The 18,956-nt window shown below is 43.2% G+C and overlaps 1 protein-coding gene across 5 annotated transcripts in view; it reads left to right on the top strand.

Annotated features, from left to right (window-relative positions):
- Positions 1 to 18,956, top strand: part of PLEKHA2 (pleckstrin homology domain containing A2) — a 77,345-nt gene that overhangs the window by 54,728 nt on the left and 3,661 nt on the right. For all 5 annotated transcript variants that reach the window (XM_081333736.1, XM_081333733.1, XM_081333735.1 and 2 more), the window contains 5 exons: positions 3,331 to 3,471; positions 5,196 to 5,264; positions 7,864 to 7,934; positions 9,768 to 9,831; positions 17,602 to 17,679. In XM_081333736.1, coding sequence (XP_081189862.1) covers positions 3,331 to 3,471; positions 5,196 to 5,264; positions 7,864 to 7,934; positions 9,768 to 9,831; positions 17,602 to 17,679 — 423 coding nt within the window. The remainder of the gene's footprint in view (positions 1 to 3,330; positions 3,472 to 5,195; positions 5,265 to 7,863; positions 7,935 to 9,767; positions 9,832 to 17,601; positions 17,680 to 18,956) is intronic.

Here is an 18,956-nt window from a genome sequence, read left to right as displayed (position 1 = left end):
AACTACTTAGACATATTCACGGGTTTGCTCTGCTTCTTTGTGCCTGATATTTATAGTTTTATATTATCTCAGCTGACTGATGACCATAATAAGGATTTTGGAGATGAGATGAACTGAATTCGTTTTAAAGCTGTAGCGGGCATTCCAGAGTTTTAAAGCCATTGTGCCTAATTAAATGCAGGTCTCATTTTAATATTAATCATTCCTTTTGGGGCATTTTTAAAAAAATTCTGACAAGGATTGGGCCTTCTCCTAAAGGTCGCAGAAGGACAATAGTTGACAAAAAAGAAAAGAAATGGAAAAGAAAAGTTAAGATGGAGAGGAGATGTCAAAAATGGAGGAGGTCTCAGAAAAAAGAGAACAAGTGACAATAGGCAGCTTTGGCTTGAAGTTGGTCTACTATTCAGTCCCATAATTACTCTGGGTATGTTGTGTGATCTCCAGCAGATTGCCATATTGCTGTTTTTCTCAATCTTGGCAAATTTAAGATGGACTTCATCTCCCAGAGTTCCCCAGCCAATATGCCAGCTGGGGAATTCTGGATGTTGAAGTCCAGCCATCTTAAAGCTGCCAAGACGAAGAAACACTGCTATAAGGGAAGCAAAGCTGTCCACAGTGGCAGGTTGAAAAAAAGACAAAATGGCTGCTGAAAGTATTCCCTGGAAGTCCTTCCATTTTGTTTACATCACGTGTTGCAAAGGGAGGTCGTGTTTTGATCTTGTGGTTGTGGCCACCATCCTCACTTTCTGACATTCCCCATGATTCCTCCTAATGGAAAAGTGGTTTTAGATAGGAAGAAATAAAAGTTAGCCTTTTTCTAAGTCAAGGAGGCACATTGTGTGGCTTTCTTCACTTGACACTTCAAAAAGGTTTGGAAGGGAGGAGATCACGAAGAGGGTAGGGCCGGGAAGAAAGCTATATTAAATAAAGTTTAATTAAAATATATCAAGTAATTAAATAGATTAAATAGAGCAACTGTGGTGATTCCTCGTGTATTTCAGCATTTCCTCTTTTACGGTATTAAAAAGGAGCATTGGGTGGCTACCTTTGTAAAGACTGTAGGAGCCTCACCCAACTTTTTCAGGAATGACAGCAACTTGGGATTGGCAGTTGCACTGAAGAAGTATGTTTTCTTGGAATAATTTAGTGAACTTGGATTAATTTAATGAGCATGATGGTGTTTATTCATGGAGCTGTGGTTGAAAAAAAACTGCAGGGGGTTCCTTGAAAACCTGGCAACTTTAAGTAGAAAAGATGTAGATTAAATTAATTGGCAGTCTTTGGGCAACCAGGTGTGTGTGGAACTAAATTTAAGAGCAGGCTCTGCATGGGAACCTTGGCTAAATATATGTGAATCAGGGGCAGAAAGCTCCCGAATTGCCTCTGGCTCCCCAATGCCCATATCATGCCCACTTGTCAGGCGCAAAGGATCAGGGCTATTTGTTAAGTTGCAGTAAAGGTAAAGGTTGCCTCGCACATGCGTGCTAGTCGTTTCCAACTCTAGGGGCCAGTGCTCATCTCCGTTTCAAAGCCGAAGAGCCAGCGCTTGTCCGAGGACGTCTCCGTGGTCATGTGGCCGGCATGACTAGACGCCAAAGGTGCACGGAACGCTGTTACCTTCCCACCGCAGTGGTCCCTATTTTTCTACTTGCATTTTTACATCCTTTCGAACTGCTAGGTTGGCAGAAGCTGGGATGAGTAACAGGCGCTCACTCTGCTACACGGCACTCGGGATTCGACCTGACAAACTGCCGATCTTCTGATCAACAAGCTTGCAGTACACAAGATTTATTCAAGCCTACAAACAAGAATCTAGTCAACTAAAATTCAATACTAAATTGGTACTGGATAAGGGTCAGCGGAAGCAAGAAAGGTTGGACTTGAATAGTTTATGGCAAGTTAAGACTCTAAAGTCCGCTCCCATTTTTGGCTGCTCTGTTACACCTCATTTGCTTATTCCTGTCCTGATATCTGATATAGGCAGAAAGCTGTGATAGCTAGTCGAACACAAATGCAATAGAAATCTTAAGAGAACTTTTAAAAAAGAAAGAAAGAAAAAGTTGGCATCTAAGTAACACCAAAGCACTAATAAAAATGATGATAATGGCCGTAGATACTTTGGTTATTTTTTATTACTGATATTTTGATAATGTAATGCTATGTTATAGCCAAATAGTGTAATGTTCCCAATCACTGATTTTGGCATTGACGTGTTAAGAGATGTATGAAATTACAGCACACTGAGCACAGTGTCTCTGCCATTTCATGTTACTCCACTACAATATTGGTAATTTCTACTTAAAATGACTATTGTTAGGTTGATTTTAAAACAATGAGAAGATGAAGATATTTAAAAAGGAGAAAGGAGGAAGGGAAAGGAGAGGAGAGATTATCCATCAGTGTTGGTTGAGAAGGAGTCAAGAGGTCTCCGAGTGTCAGGGTCAAGCCCAAAGACCACACGGTGAAATCCAGTCGAATTCAATACGTTATTTGCTTACATACAATAGACAGAATCTTGCCAGATTAAAGTTATAACCTTCTAACCTAATAAATACTGTATACCCTAGGAGATTCTAGAGTGTTTATTACCCTGAATCTCTTCCCCTCCCTTCCCCATCTAGCTTGGGACTACACAGTCTCTTAACCCAGAATGTACTGCCTCTTCCTTGGGAAACCACAGTGATCTTGCTGGGAATCCCCCCCCCCTTCTTCTCCAGGTGCACATTCCATCACACAGACTGATCAAGCCATAACAGTGTTGAATGCAAACCTTTTTCTATGTCTTGATGTGGCATACAGTCCAAATGGGGCAGAGGTTACGCCACTGTGGTTATCAAATAGATTCTAGTAGTAAAAAAAAAAGAAGCGCAAATACCCTTAGTTATTTTGTCTTCTTCTTCTTGTTACTTCGTTGTACTTAGGTAAATTAAAAATAGCTGAGATATTGGGGAAAGCTGACAGGAGCAGGAGAGGTCAATTCACTTTACAAAAGTCTACAAAGGAAACATGAGAAATATGCAATAAGAGTTTGGTTAAGCTTTCTCCCCACCTCCCCCAAAAAAGAGAGAGTTCTGCTATCACAAATAGAGGAATTTAGGCAGTGATGCAAATAGATTTTCTGGATATTGCCCAATTTCTGCTAGTGTATTTTTACAACTCCATTTCACCTACCAAATTTTCATTTATAGTCTAACTCAAGGGTTCTCAAACTTGGCCACTTTAAGACTTGTGGAATTCTGGGAGTTGAAGTCCACAAGTCTTAAAGTGGCCAAGTTTGAGGACCCCTGGTCTAACTGGAAGTTTTCTTCCCTTTTCCTTTTTCTCTCGCAGAATGGAGGAGATGGCTCTGAAGGCCACGAGCTTTCATCTCACCCTTTGTTGAAGCGGTCCCAGAGTTACAACCCCGGTACCAAAACACCAGTGGGACCTCTAGTCCTCAAGAGCGGTTACTGTGTCAAGCAGGGGAACGTAGTAAGTGTCTTTTTGACTTGTCTTTGGTGACTGTCGTGGCCGTTATCTCGCTGGATAGTTTTTCGATGAGGAGATAATTTCACGGGAAAGATTCTGAAAGGAAAGAGAAAATGAAAATACAAGTAGTTCTTGACTTACAACCACAATTGATTGAACCCAAATTTTCGTTGCTAAGCGAGACATTTGTTAAGTGAGTTTTGTCCCATTTTATAACCTGTTTTTTCCACAGTTGTTAAATGAACCACTGCAGTTGTTAATCAGTAATACAGCTGTTAACTGAATCTGGCTTCCCCATTGACTTTGTTTGTCAGACGTTCGCAATAGATCAGGGGTGTCAAACTGCCGGCCCGCGGGCCAGATGCCTCAGGTGGAAGCCACGCCCACCCCGTTGCCGGCAATGGCAAAACAGTGCCAATATGTCGCGCGATGTCACGTTACGTCGCGCGATGTCACGTGACGTCGCAAGTTTGACATGTCTGCAGTAGATGATCACGGGACATTGCAACTGTCATAAATATGAGCTGGTTGCCAAGCATCCAGTATTATGATCATGTGATCCGGGGGATGCTGCCTCTGTCGTGTGAAGTCAGTGCCATGGTAACTTTGAACAGTCACTAAACAAATGGTTGTAAGTCAAGGAGAAAGGAAGAAGAAAGCAGAAAGGGAAAGACAATCAAGAAGAGAGGGTTTTTGTTTTTTTACTCCAGCAGAAGATCAAAATGCTATGTGGGAATGGACTTGAAAGACAGGAGGAAGAGCTGCAGACTGGAAAACTGGAATGTGAACGATATCTCAGTCCATAGGAGGAGGGAGGGCATGGGAAGTGTTTCAGAAGATGCTCTGGCTAGGTGTTTTTTTTGTTTTTTGGAAAATAAAAGGAAAGGAGAGGAGAATTCCAGAATTTTAGACTTCCATGATTCGTTTAATATAACTTTACAATTAAAGACAGTACTCCTGGCTATGCTTCTTATCTGGCTACCTTGAAGAGATAAGGAAGACAAAGGGAAAAAGGCATCCCCCATCTGCAGGTGTTTGTGGATTTGAGCTCGCCCTCACTTGGTTACAGGGTGGCTGCAGGGTGTGGTCATAAAGCAGGACAAGAAGCAACGGATAGAAACTTGTCAAGGAGAGAAGCAACCTAGAACTAAGGAGAAACTTCCTGACAGAACAATTAACCAGTGGAACAACCTGCCTCCAGAAGCTGTTAATGCTCCAACACTGGAAGTTTTTAAGAAGAGACTGGACAGCCATTTGCCTGAAATAGTATACGGTTTCCTGCCTGAGCAGCGGGTTGAACTAGATGACCTCCAAGGTCCCTTCCAACTATTATTATTATTATTAAGATGCCTTTTCCAAAAGGCAACTGGACTTCCTTTTTTTTCTTTGAAAACGTTTGGTTCCCATCCAAGAAGCTTCTTCAGTTCACTTCTTGGATGAGAAGCGAAACGTTTACAAAGAACAAAGAAACTCCAGTTGCCTTTTGGAAAAAGCACCTTTGGGAAAACCTTGATCTGGATGACTGAGAATCTCCGTAGACACTTAAGATGGCAGTCATCACACTGCAGCTGAAGCTGGACCTTCAGTCACGCGACACAAATATAAAAAAACCAATGCAGGTTCTTAACAGCCATTAATAGCATCTGCTCAGAATGTCCTCCATGTTACATGGAGTATTTGGAAGAACGATTTAAAGGCTTTTAAAAGGGATTCTTTTTGCCTTTCAGAGAAAGAGCTGGAAACGCCGTTACTTCATGCTGGATGAAACTTCTGTCAATTATTTCAAATGCGAGCAGGTAAACAATCCAGACCTTTCAATGCTGTGATTTGGTCTCATTTTCTCTCTTCCCTGATGGCTGCAGTTTCTCTTCTTTGGAACCAAGAAGAGATGTTCTCCATGCTCCTCTAATACATTTCATTTTGATATCAAAGAAGGATATTTGTCCTAGGTCTGTAGTGGTGAAATCAGATTAGGACAGATAGGGGTTAAAAGTGTTGCTGATGCCTACGAAGTTTTTAAGGTTCTTCAAGAACTTATGATCAGATCTTGTGTTGTTTTACAGCAGGGGTTCTCAACCTGTGGTCCGCAGACCCCTGGGGGGGCCGTGATGTCATCAGGGGGGGTCCACGAAGGCTTGAAGAAATGTTATGATTTAAATCTCGAGTTAAATCTTGGTGGTCTGTGGCCATGGTCTGTGACCATGCAAGGTATTTTCTTCCGTGGTGAAGAAAACATTTAGAGAAAAAAGTAATATAATATTTGGAAGAGATTATTCTACACGCTCTTTCTCTAGCAGTGATTAGGTTCATAAAGGATGCAAAGACACAGCTGCTTAATTGTGGTTTGGTGATTCAGCAATAATCGGCTGGATTCCCATAACTTGCTAAGCCATAAGCCATTGTTAGTAACCCCTGCAGGTGGATTTGTGCAACAGACTGAATCAAAACCAAGAAAGCCGCCCGCTTAGCATAATGTAAGAACTAGGTCTGCAAGAGAATACTAAACTAGTCTTAAATTAATCCATCGGACTAGTGCAAGAAACACTTAAAAACAACAAATACCAAAACTGAAACACATTGTTCATTGTTAAAAAAAATGCAAATGTTATGTTTGAAAGTTGTAATTGAAGACAGTTAGCAAAAAGCCATGCTTCTCTGTTGCACAGAACTAACAAAGATTCATTTTCTGATCTGATAGGGGGTTTTTTTCCTCCCACATTTTGGGGACCAGAATGTAGTTCATCTGTTATTTGTGATGAAATTAATTTTAATCCCCCCAAAATTATTGCATTTCCACAGATGTATCATTCCACAGTTGTATCTTTGCTAAAGCAAACAATAGATACTACTAATAATTTATTAGGTATGTATTAAACCTGTATACTGCTTGACCTGCTCTCATAAAAATAATTTTGTTAAAATTATTAAAAACATTCATACTGTTGTTTTGTGGAAAAAAGCCTTTAATAAAAATAACTTTCCACAGAGTAAACACAATACAAATGGCTTAGGCCCGGGATATTTGCAGGACCGTCTGCTACCAGGAACGACCTCCCATCGCCCGGTGCACTCACACAGGGAGGGCCTCCTCAGGGTGCCGTCGGCTAGACAATGTCGACTGGCGACCCCCAGCCTCTGTGGGAGCGCCGGCCCTGTGAAATCAACTTCCCCTTGAGCTCTGGATGGCCCCGGATCTCCGGTCCTTTCGTTGCGTCCTTAAAACATTTCTCTTCCATCAGGCTGACCTGGACTGACGATAGGGATTTTTAAGTAGAATATTTTTAATATTTTACCATTTTATCATTGGGGCTTGTTAGTTTAATCTTTTTTAACATTTGTATTATTGTGTTTTATTGTTGTTAGCCGCCCTGAGTCCTTCGGGAGATAGGGCGGCATATAAGTCCCAAAAATAAATAAATAAATAAATAAGTGAAAAATAAGAGAAATAGAGAAAGATAATAGAAAATTGAAAAAAGAACAAAAAAGAAAGAATAATAAAGAGTGACTTTCAATCTTCCTAAGAGCAGTTATAAGAAGTGTGCTTGCTGCCTGACTCTTAATGTCTCTGGATAGCTGATAACAATCAAAGAAATTACATTAAAATCAATAAAAGATTAAAGGTAAAGTTAGATAAAGATTATGTGCATGTCCCCACTTTTACTTAAATCTTGGAAGTAGAAGCCAGATACTGCAGGCCTTTTATGTGGTCGGATGCAAAAAGGAATTCCAAACTCAGAGAAGACCTGCTGTAAAATTCCAGCAGGGGACATTGAAAATTCACTTGTGCAATAGCTCAGTTGCCTCCCCTTTTATCACAAATGTGTCTGTCAGCTGCCATCTTAACGCTTGCTTGTGCTTCGCTACCCTGGGGTGACAGTCTGCCATGAACTTCCGGGAGGATGGGTGGGAGGGTAAATGCTTGAGGGTAAATGAAAGTAACTGCTGTATCTCCCCAAGAAGCTGCCTCAAGGTAACCTGGCTGGGAGAAGAAGGCAGCTGCATACCAACCTACGCTTGAACTGACTGTTCTGAAAACATCTTGCTTGAACCTGTTTGGTCATTGGGAGGGAGGGGAAGCAGGGATGGGAGGCAGTTAAGGGAGGACAAAGTTGAACTTAAGGATTTTGGCATGCGATTCTCAGTTCTGGCTATGCATTACAGCAAAACACTTTGTCAGATACCTGCATCAGCGAATAGTGGCATACCAAAATGATACAGCAAACATCAACAACCTTTGTCCAAAGAGTGTTGCGTGGACTAGAAATTTGCTTGAATATTGTGTCACTTATAAATTTTATTCTCGGCTTTCTATCTACCTTCCAACCCACACACGGTATCTGCTCTCATCTTTTGGCTAATTTTGCACTGCCCTGTTGGTTTTGCTTATCTTGTCAGGATAAAGAGCCCTTGCGGTCAATCCTCCTGAAGGATGTGCTGAAGACTCACGAATGTCTCGTCAAATCTGGGTAGGAGTATTCTTGATATTTGGGCATTTCATCTTTAGCCTTGGCATTTGTTCTGCCAAATAGCTTTCAGGATGGGCCGGTATTTAGAGACAGGGGATGTTCTGCTTTGGTTTGTGTGCGTTCCATCATCTCAGAGCGACCATGACATCAACTGATTTCACCGGGGCAAAAACGGTACTCCAATTATGTTGCTATTGGCGGACAGATGAAACTGAGGATGCTATTCTGCAAAATAGTTTTGGGGAAAGGTGGGAGATATTTTCAAGGTAATTCTGTGGAGTGCTTTTTTTTTTTAGTATAGTGCAGGGGTAGGCAACTTTGGCTCTCTTATGACTCGTGGACTACAATTCCCAGCATGGCTCAGCTTGGAAACCTCTCCCTTTCCCTTCAGCATGGCTGGCTCAGGAATTCTGGGAGTTGAAGTCCACGAGTCATAAAAGAGCCAAGGTTGCCTACCCCTGGTATAGTGGTACTTTGGTACTCAGTGTTAATTTGTTCCGGGAGGCATAAAGAGTACCAAAAATGATGAATACGAAAGAAATGTTTCCCATACGGAATAATGTACAGGTAATCTTTGATTTATGACTACAATTGAGCCCAATATTTATATTGCTAAGAGAAACATTTGTTAAGTGAATTTTGCCCCATTTTACAACCTTTCTTGCCACAGTTGTTAAGGGAATCACTGTAGTTGTTAAGTTAGTGACACGGTTGTTAAGTGAATCTGGCTTCCCCATTAATTTGGCTTGTCAGAAGGTCACAAAAGGGGATCTCATGACTCCAGGACACTGCAACCGTCATAAGTATGAACCAGTTGCCAAGCCTCCAAATTCTGATCACGTGACCAGTGGCCGTAAGCGTGAAAAACGGCATGTCCCTTTTTTCAGTACCATTGTAACCTTGGATAGTCACTAAATGAACCATAAGCTCAGGACTACCTGTAGTGAGTCCCAAGGCAACCGACACCGACAAGTTCTAGCTTGTGCATTGAGCACCAAACAAACGATGACTACCGGGACAAAATATTCACGTCAAAATGAGTTGAGTACCAAATTCAATGAGTCTCAAAGCAGTTGAGTACCGAAGTAGCTTCAGGAAGGGCAAGGAAAAAAGAAACTTCCATTTTGTGGCCAAAGAGGTGTCATGAAGGTGATGTCACCAGAAGTCAGGCTTGTCTTGAAGGAGACTTTACTTGTCAGTCTTTGTATGGTACCTGAACTTATTGGATACGGAGGTGATCCAATACAGCAGGGGTGTCAAACTCAATTTCATTGAGGGCCGCATCAGCATTGCGGTTGCCCTCAGGGGGCCGGGTGGGTGTGGCCTGGGTGGGCATGGCCTACTGGGTGGGCGTGGCTAGAGTGCATATGGCCTACTGGGTGGGCGTGGCCAGCTCTACATCGTTCGCATCAAGGGTGCCTATGGGGGCCTGGGCAGGAGTGGGACAGATCTGAGGGTCTCTGGCAGAAGGAGGGTCTTTGGGCCAGGGCCAAGGCAGTGGGGGCCATTCCCTCACTGTTTCCAGGATGGCTTCGCGGGCCACATGAAACCACTTCGCGGGCCGGATCTGGCCCCCAGGCCTTGTGTTTGACATGTCTGCAATACAGTGTGCCTCATTAAGGCATTCCACGTTGCTTCTGAGACCTATTCAGCTGAAGCATCATCCCAGCGAGAGCCTCAGAAACAACACCCATCAAAGCCACCGATTCTAATTTCAGTTAATATTAATATTGCATTACTTCTTTAGAGAAACTGGCATTCAGAAAAACATTCCTGGTACGTGCAGTTAATGTTAAGGTTAATGCTTCTTTTTTGTTGTTGTTGTTTTTCAAGTGATCTTCTAATGAGGGATAATCTCTTTGAAATTATAACAAGCTACCGGACCTTCTATATCCAGGTAAAATATATTTATTACGATATATGAAACGCGGTCTTGCAAATTTCCATTGTTTGGAAGTTGTTTACAGTAAGACTTCTTCCAAAGAATTTTATAGATTGTGAAACTTCCAGATGTTGCTGAACTCTAACTTTCAGCATGGCCAGTGATGATGGGTGCTGGGATTTGTAGTTTAACAATTAGAGAAGGGTACATATTTCCTCGTTTTGAACTGAAGCTTGTGATCACTCAAATATATTTGACCATACGTGAAAAGTATCTGAATGGAAACCTGAAGTCAGCCAAAGAAATTGAGATTAGAAGAATTATAAGGGCCTCTCAACTCTTCTTTCTGATTTTTCTTTCTTTCTGCCTGGATTAGCTAATCCTTATGTTTCTTCTAACATCGCAGTTCTGTGAGGTTTATGACTATTTTCTTGTTGATTTTCCATGAGAGCCGAAGTAATTGTCAATAACTCCTGCAATGACTCCTGATATTGGTTATCCCACTGTCCATTTTATTTGCTCATACTTTTCCCTTCTGAAAGTGAAGAAGGTATGTTAGCCCTACTGGAGTAGCTTCGTGGTTTGTGTCCTGGTTAGGTGTTCTGAGCTGTGTTGTACTCTTCTTCCAGTTTTTTTAAAATCTTTTTAAAATCTATTTCTTCATAACTGCATTTTACGCCTACAACATTTTCTCTACTCTCACTTGATTGGCATGTTCAGGTACAGAAAGGAGAACTACAGGGAACATGGTCAAGAACTATTTTCCATGGCCATAGTACATAGCACCAAAAATAATGGTTACAACTTTACACTATCTAATTAAAAGAAAAACCTCTTGGCAATAATATTTGTACAACAGATGTATCTATGGACACCAGTTTTCCATCTCTGAGGCTCGCAAGAAGAAGCTGGACAGTCATCACTCATAAATTATTTCAGTGGTTCCCTGCACATTGCAGAGGATTGAACTTGAAAGTCCTTGTGGTTCTTTCAGCTCTATAATTCTCCTTCAGGAAGGTAGAAAATCAATCAAACAAACAAAACAAAAAAACCCAGATATTCACAAATAGTATACGCAAATGCACTAGCCAGCTAATTACAAGGTTGTCCTCTCACCATTTAGAGTTCAAATAATAACCACTTCCTGAAGAGCAGGAAGTTGAAGGCATCCCACGTTCAGAAGGCAAGATGTTTTAAATGTGGGTCTAAGAAGGAACACCACTGGGCTTCCAGCTTTTTTCCAGGGATCAGGGTCTGGTTTCTATATGCCTTCTTCTGTTCACTGAAGCCAGGATGCCTTGCATATTGGAAGACCATCCATAGCACTTCCTAACAGGTTTTCCTTGTCGGAATGTTTCAGAACTTCTCACAAGGCTGGTAAATCTTCCCGTGTTTAAAAATGGATTCCTGGTGGAGAAGGCAGTGGTTTTTTTTTTAATTTAGTTTGCGAGGCCCTCAGTTTAGCTTTTTGTCAGTTGAAGGCATTCTTCCCCTGCCAAACTGGTTGCTTTGTTGACAGGCTGTCAAGCAGAAAGGGTAAATGAGGTGAGACTTAATACACAGTCCATTTTAGCCTAGGGGGAGATGAAGTGCGAGAATCCAGCTATTGCCACAGTTTCACTTCTTCATTTCATCACATTCGTAATGAAAGTTATTTGTCCAGGGGTAGAACAGAGCCATAAACACGGGAATTTGTGTAGGATTGCAGCAAGAGAGCTTTCCCCAGATAAGGGAATAGAAATGCTTTTCAAGTGTGTTGGGACAACATTTAGCAAGCGTCAGATATTAGGAAACTTAAGAGTTGTGTGCAACTGAGAGAATGCACTTTACAGGCACTAGAAATGAGGGGTCCTTGGTGATCTCTGAGCTTGGTTGTTTTCTTGCAGGTGTTTCATTACTCAAACTAGGTAACATACCCAAACTAGTTTGGGTAAGGAAACATCTGCAAGAAAACGAGCAGAGCCTTGGTGGAGCAGTGGGCTAATGCCTCCTTAAGTAACACCAGCTGCCTGCAATTAGTGCAGGTTCGCATCCCACCAGGCTCAAGGTTGACTCAGCCTTCCATCCTTCCGAGGTAGGAAAAATGAGGACCCAGATTGTTGGGGGCAATTAAGCTGACTTTGTAATAATGCCACTTGGGGGGGTGGGGGGGTGAAAGCCCTAATAAGCAGGCATATACATAGAATGAAGGCTACTGCTAAGCTTGTAAGCCGCCCTGAGTCTTCGGAGAAGGGCGGGATATAAATGGAATTAAAATAAAATAAAATAAATAAGCTCAGAGAGCACCAAGCACCCCTCATTTCAGCCCTGAGCTACAAATATTCTCCTTTATTGAGACTCTAGAAATGTTCTCAAAAATTAATACAAACCTCTCAAGATAATCCCACATAAGGTACTTGTCTAGAAGAATTCTGAAGAGATGCGATATCTTCCCGTCAAGAATATCTTGCATTCTTTTTAAGTACCACCGCCTGAAATTCATAGAATCACAGGGCTGGAAGGTACCCCAGAGGTCTTCTAGTCTGACCCCCTGCCTTAGGGCAGGAGTCCTTATTCCATCCCAAACAAATGGTTGTCCACTTTTTTCTTGAAAACCATCAGTGCCCAAAAGCATACTCTCCCAACGTTTATCACATGAAAAGTCAAAATAATCGTGAATATCTGAATTGCAATCGATGGCTGTCCAAGATCTGTGACAGCTGAAGTCATCTTTTGAAATTCGCAGACGGCAGACAGGTTTGTTTTGAATTAATTTGAGCTAATTCAACGCCTGTCTCCCTAAGACACTTTTGGAATTTGGACAATGTTTTTCAGCCGTACTCAAAATAAAAGCCTTCTGGGAAAGAGGGCTGCATATTTGCACAGTGACTGACATGGGAAACACAACTAAGTTATAATGCCCAATTAAGCAGAATGCAACTGCCATCCCTCTGGCCCCCTCCACTTCCCCATTCCTCTGTACTTTTGGAGCGATGAGCAAATCCTCAGCCTTCAACCGTTGAGTGTTCTTTTCTAAGATAGCTTTAAAGGCTTTTTGCAAATTGAGTTGATGACAGTGAATCGAACAGAATAACAGAGTTGGAAGGGACCTTGTGGGTCAGGGGTCTTCAAACTTGGCCCTTTTATGACGCGCGCCTGGCTGAGGAATTCTGGGAGTTGAAGTCCACAAGTCATAAAAGGGCCAGGTTTGAAGACCCCTGTTGTAGGTCATCTAGTCCAACCCTCCGCCCAAGCAGGAGACACTCTACACCATTTCTGACAGATGGTAGTCCAGACATGTCAAACACAAGGCCTGGGGGCTGGATCCGGCCCGCGAAGTGGTTTCATGCGGCCCGCAAAACCATCCTGGAAACAGTGAGGGAACGGCCCCCACTGCCTTGGCCCTGGCCCAGAGACCCTCCTCCTGCCAGAGACCCTCAGATCTGTCCCACTCCTGCCCAGGCCCCCGTAGGCACCCTTGATGCGAATGATGTAGAGCTGGCCATGCCCACCCAGTAGGCCATACGCACTCTAGCCACGCCCACCCAGTAGGCCACGCCCACCCAGGCCATACCCACTCGGTCCCCTGAGGGCAATCGCAATGCTGATGCAGCCCTCAATGAAATTGAGTTTGACACCCCTGCTCTACACCATTTCTGACAGATGGTAGCCCAGTCTCTTCTTGAAAGCTTCCAGTGATGAAGCTCCTACAGCTTCTGATGTGTTGTAGCTAATAGTGTGTTTTTCCACACGTCATTTTCTCTCCCTTTGGATTCGAAGAATGGGTTAGAAACATAGGAGGTCAAGGTGGGGCAGAGTCAAACAGCAAAGGTGTTGTCCAGGTGTAACTTTGGTGCCCATGGATGCTTCGTTGAAGGTCTGAGCTTAGGGGTAAGGGTAGGAGTATGCTAGGATTAGGAATAAAAATAAGAATTAACAGAGTTGGAAAGGACCTTGAAGGTCTTCTAGTCCAACCCCCTGCTCAGGCAGGAGACCTATACCATTTCAGATAAATGGCTGTCCAATCTCTTCTTAAAAACCTCCAATGATGGAGCACCCACAACTCCTGAGGGCATTTCCTTCAGAAATTTCCACTGTCAGGAAATTTCTCCTTAGTTCTAGGTTGGATCTGTCTTTGGTAAGTTTCCATCCATTACTTCTTGCCCTACCCTCAGGTGTTTTGGAGAATAGGTTGACCCCCTTCTACTTTGTGGCAGCCCCGTAAATATTGGAAGACTGCTATCATGTCACCCATAGTCCTTTTCTTGTGATATGTGGACTTATAATCATGCAAAACCTGTAGCTTGAAGAGGCCCCAGAAAGCTTTGCCTATTTTTCTCAAACAGCACAGAAAATCTCCTCACTGGCTATTTTCTTTCATTTGCACTCTCCGTGGCTGCTTTAAATAGTAGGAAATTCAGGTGGAGGTCAGCGACCTTCAGTCTTTTGCAATGACTCAGCTCAAAATCTGTGGAGGGCAAACTTAGTGTGCAGGACACAGATAAGTGTGCACGGGAATTGGTGTACCTATAGGAATGTGAATTTGTATGTGAATGATTTGGAAGGGAAGAGCAGAATCAATGGGGTAAGTGGTAGATGATTTTAAGAATGACATTTGCAATGGAGATTGCTGGGTTGCTTTGCACCTGTCCAGCAGTTATGCTTGGTTGTGTTTTGTTTACTGGGTAAGCAACTGTGTGGGGAGCAGTTGTGCAAGAGAGCGTGGCTCCCATCTATTTGAGGAAAACGGTGGTTCTGCAAGAGTGTGCATTTTGGCTAGTCTATATTCCTGTGGTCTTCAGCTACGTGAGCCTTGAGTTCTTTTAGATTAAAACAGTGCTCTCCAAACTTAGCAACTTTAATACTTGTGGGCTTCAAATCCCAGAATTCTTCAGCCAGCCATGGATTTGAAGCCCACAAGTCTTCCATTTGCCAAGTTTGGAGACCCCTGAATTAAAGTATAGGGTAGAGTCACCAACTGAAGGAGAGGAAGCCCTGATAGGGGTAGTTAAAAGACATTTCAGCTTAGAGTCTGGGGGAAGAAATCTTTGAGGTCAAACCCTTAGGTTCCATCTGATCTTCCCAAGTCTGGAGAGTCTGTGCAGTTTAGAGAGATTCTTGTGAGCTGGTGATCAACAATAAAAAACCCCTCTGACCCATTCTCAAGGCTATTCTGGTTGCTTGCACCTGAGAAAGTACGAGATAATGGACACCCCATCTGACCTGCTCTCTGGACCTATGTTTCCCTTAGCTGAGCACCAAAGGATCCTACTCCAATTTGCCAGGCTCACCTGCTGGTGCCCATCTTTTTAAGGTAGGGATGGACAAGCTTCAGTCTTGCATGTAGCTCTCCATCCCCTTTTCCAGGGTCCCTGTAATTAGTTAAGCAAGCAACATCCTTTTTCCTGACTTAAGATATCCATGGAAGCCAGAAAATTGAGATGAAGATGGTAGCCTCTCCACTGTCCATGGATGGTCTTGAGACAGTTGACAACAAATTTGTCCAACAAATGAGTTGTGGCTTTCAGGGTAGGAAAGATGGGCTGTTCCTAGTCTGGCTTAATCTTGTCTCCTTGTTGCAGCAATTGCCTAAAACTTTAACCTGAGTATGGCATTCTCAGCCAATGGAGTCAAAGACATTTCCTATACATCTGGAAAGCAACAGCTGGGGGAGGAAGAACCAGAGTAGGAATAGTTCCTTTCCCTGAATGTTTTAGTTGTGATTACACTGTCTTTTTTCTTTTTTATTTGTCCTTTCCAGTCTAGTGTGTACATATTTATTTTCTGGGTACGAACGCAATTAATTTAAATGCAACTAGCCAGTTATAAGCCACCCATAAGGTTTTCCGTTGACCTTGTATGGTGCATAGTCCTAGTGCTGGAGTGGTTTTAATGTAATGTGTGCTTACGGCCAAATGCAGTACTGTAAATCAATACAATATAATACGCTTCAGCATTCAATCTTCGCAATATCAGCCACTATCAAAAGAAAACAGTAAAGTAATAAAAACAAGACATTTCCTAATGTTAGCACAACCATTAATATTGGCATCACGCAATTACAGCCAAAGATCTAGTAGCTTCGTAAATGACTTGCAAAAGTTGTATTTTAAGGGCTTTTTAAAACTTCAGGATATCGCATTCCAGCTATTAATCCAGGCAGAGTTCATCCAGAGGGCAGAACAAGAGGTTCCATTCATAGTCTGTTAGATCAGGGATCCCCAACCCCTGGTCCGTGGACCGGTACCGGACCGCGTCATGCCAACAACCGGTCCGCACAAACAAGCAAAGCCCCATCCTTGGGATGCAGGCAGCACACAAACACGCACTCTCTGGTCTGTGGAAAAACCTCTCCACAGAACCAATCAATGGTGCCCAAAAGATTAGGGACCTCTGTGTTAGATTAGCCAGTTCTACTTTTTTTTAAAAAAATGTATTAATCAAAATCTAGGAAGATCTGCATTTTTACTTAAGTGGGATTCATATACAGTACATGCATCACATTTAGTTCCAGATCTCATATCTGCCCTCTGGTGGATCTTTTCATAGTGGCCAAAACTTAAAGAAGACATTGAAAATTCAGGCAAAAATGCTTTAGAAAGGGCCTTTCCTCACTTCTATCCGCCTGTTAGGTTCCTTAAGAGATGCCACATTTGATCAGAAGTCAACAATTCAAGTTTATAAAAAGCTTAAATCTGAACTATGGAATCTCGAGGGCAGGCTTGCTGAAATCCATCCCAGCGTCCTAACCACACATACTCTTGACCCATTAGGTCTCCAATCCTGACAATTCCTAACAATTCCTAATTGTTAGGTTGTAAGACCTAATTAAGGGACGCGGTGGCTCAGTGGGTTAGGACGCTGAGCTTGTCGATCAGATGGTCGGCAGTTTGGCGGGTCAAATCCCGAGTGCCGCGTAGCAGAGTGAGCGCCTGTTACTCGTCCCAGCTTCTGCCAACCTAGCAGTTCGAAAGCATGTAAAAATGCAAGTAGAAAAATAGGGACCACTACGGTGGGAAGGTAACAGCGTTCCGTGCGCCTTTGGCGTCTAGTCATGCCGGCCACATGACCACGGAGACGTCCTCGGACAAGCGCTGGCTCTTCGGCTTTGAAACGGAGATGAGCACCGGCCCCTAGAGTCGGAAACGACTAGCACGCACGTGCGGGGGAACCTTTACCTTTACCTTTACCTTTAAGACCTAATTAGGAGTTGTTAGGAACTGTCAGGGTTGGGGACCTAATGGGTGAAGAGTATGGTGACTTGTGTGGTTAGGACACGGGGATGGATTTTAGCCAGCTTGTGTTCGAGACCCGAGTGCTGCTGTGGGGCGGGCTTGAGCTCCCATCCTTCACTCCAGTGCTGTCGGGAACATGAAAAGAGCCCTCAACTGGATGTCCCCAGGGCAATGGTGATGTCACTGTCTAATTCAGGGGCCCCCAACCCCCAGTGCGTGGACCGGTACAGGGCCGCAGCATGCCAGCAGCCGGTCTGCACAAACAAGCAAAGCCCCATCCGTGGGATGCAGGCAACACACAAAACCACGCCACCTCCAGTCCGCGGAAAAACCTTTCTCCATGGAACCGGTCCTTGGTGCCCAAAAGGTTGGGGAACTCTAGTTTAATCCTTTCAACCCGGATGTGCCTTGGTGCTTCGGACACAAGCAGAGAACTTAATGGGTCTAGGTGTAAAGGAATGTGAAACAGACTTTTTCTGATTTAAAAAAGAAACTAATTGATCAGAAAATATCCATGAATTTAACTTCACAGTGCTCTGGATGGTATCTTTTTGCTTTTCTTTTCCGATAGGCCTACAGCCCTGAAGACATGAAAAGTTGGATCAAAGAAATTTCGGGTGCGGTGCAGGCATTAAAGAGCTGTCCCAGAGTAGGTCAAATTCTTTCCACTTGGACTATGGCATCGGTTCACTTTTTTTGTTTTGCTTCTTTGAAGCAGAGGTCATCTGTTTTCATAATGTCAAGCAAACATTTGAAAAAGAGCTCATTTCCAGAAGAGTTTTCTCCAGCCATCTGAATAAATAAATACATACCGTAAATAACAAGATCACAAATGGACTGCAGGGAACGACAGGGAAAATTGGAGGTGTGGGTCATTAAGCTATCTGCAGCTTTGGGCCATTATCATGAGACATTTGGCCAAACTTTAGAGTTAGGTAACTTTTTGTCAAACAATCCAAGCTCCAAAAATCTTTTAACTCTCTTTCCCATTCCCCAGATTTTGAGATTTGTCTCTGTTCGTTTTAAGCTGAGGAGTCGATGGCATGGGTGAAGTATCTTAGCAAATGATTTAAGTCTAACTCTCAGCAGCCTCAGCCCTATGATGAAGAATGAGGGAGTTGTAGGACATCAACTCATATCTCCCAGTTATATCTACACACCCCACCACAGTGGGGAGGCAGGGAATGCTATGAGTCCCCTGTCCTAAAGAGGTCCATCTAGTGCAGGGGTAGGCAACCTTGGCTCTTTTATGACTCATGGACTTCAACTCCCAGAATTCCTGAGTCAGCACAGCTGACTCAGGAATTCTGGGAGTTGAAGTCCATGAGTCACAAAAGAGCCGAGGTTGCCTACCCCTGATCTAGTGGGAGCAAGAAGAAGGATCTTCTCTGTGGTGGCCCTCTCCCTGTGGAACATCATCCCTGCAGAGATAAGGTTGCCTTCCATCTTGACATTCTTACACAGAGGCCTCAAGACCTGGTGCTGCCAACAGTCTTGGGTACAGTATGGAACCCATTAAGTGGCTTGTTTGATTGTTGTCACCAAGGGATGGAGAGTTATTGGTTTTTGTATTGGGGCTCTACTCTTGCAAGTTGCCCAGAGTCACCAAGAGTGAGTTGGATGGCCATATACATTTTCTTAAATAAATAAATAAAATGAACAAGCTCAGGGAATGTCCCAGCTTCCCTCATCCTGACATGTCTCCTTATAATCCAGCTAGCATTTCAAGCACCCTGTTCTAGGTACCCGACACCTGCAGTTACAGTCACTGGATAACAATGAATGATGAGATTCTAAGGAAGGAGAATTTGATGCTCAGCAGTGTGTGGTCGTGTGGAACCTGACATCAAGGCTTTGCTTGTAACCATCATGGAAATGAGAGCTTATTCATAAAGTTTGGTAATGGCAACCCTAACATCTAGTTGT

The sequence above is a fragment of the Vipera berus genome, assembly GCF_964194415.1.
Source record: "Vipera berus genome assembly, chromosome: 8".
Taxonomy (NCBI): Eukaryota; Metazoa; Chordata; class Lepidosauria; order Squamata; family Viperidae; genus Vipera; species Vipera berus.
This window is presented reverse-complemented; position numbering and strand designations above follow the sequence as displayed.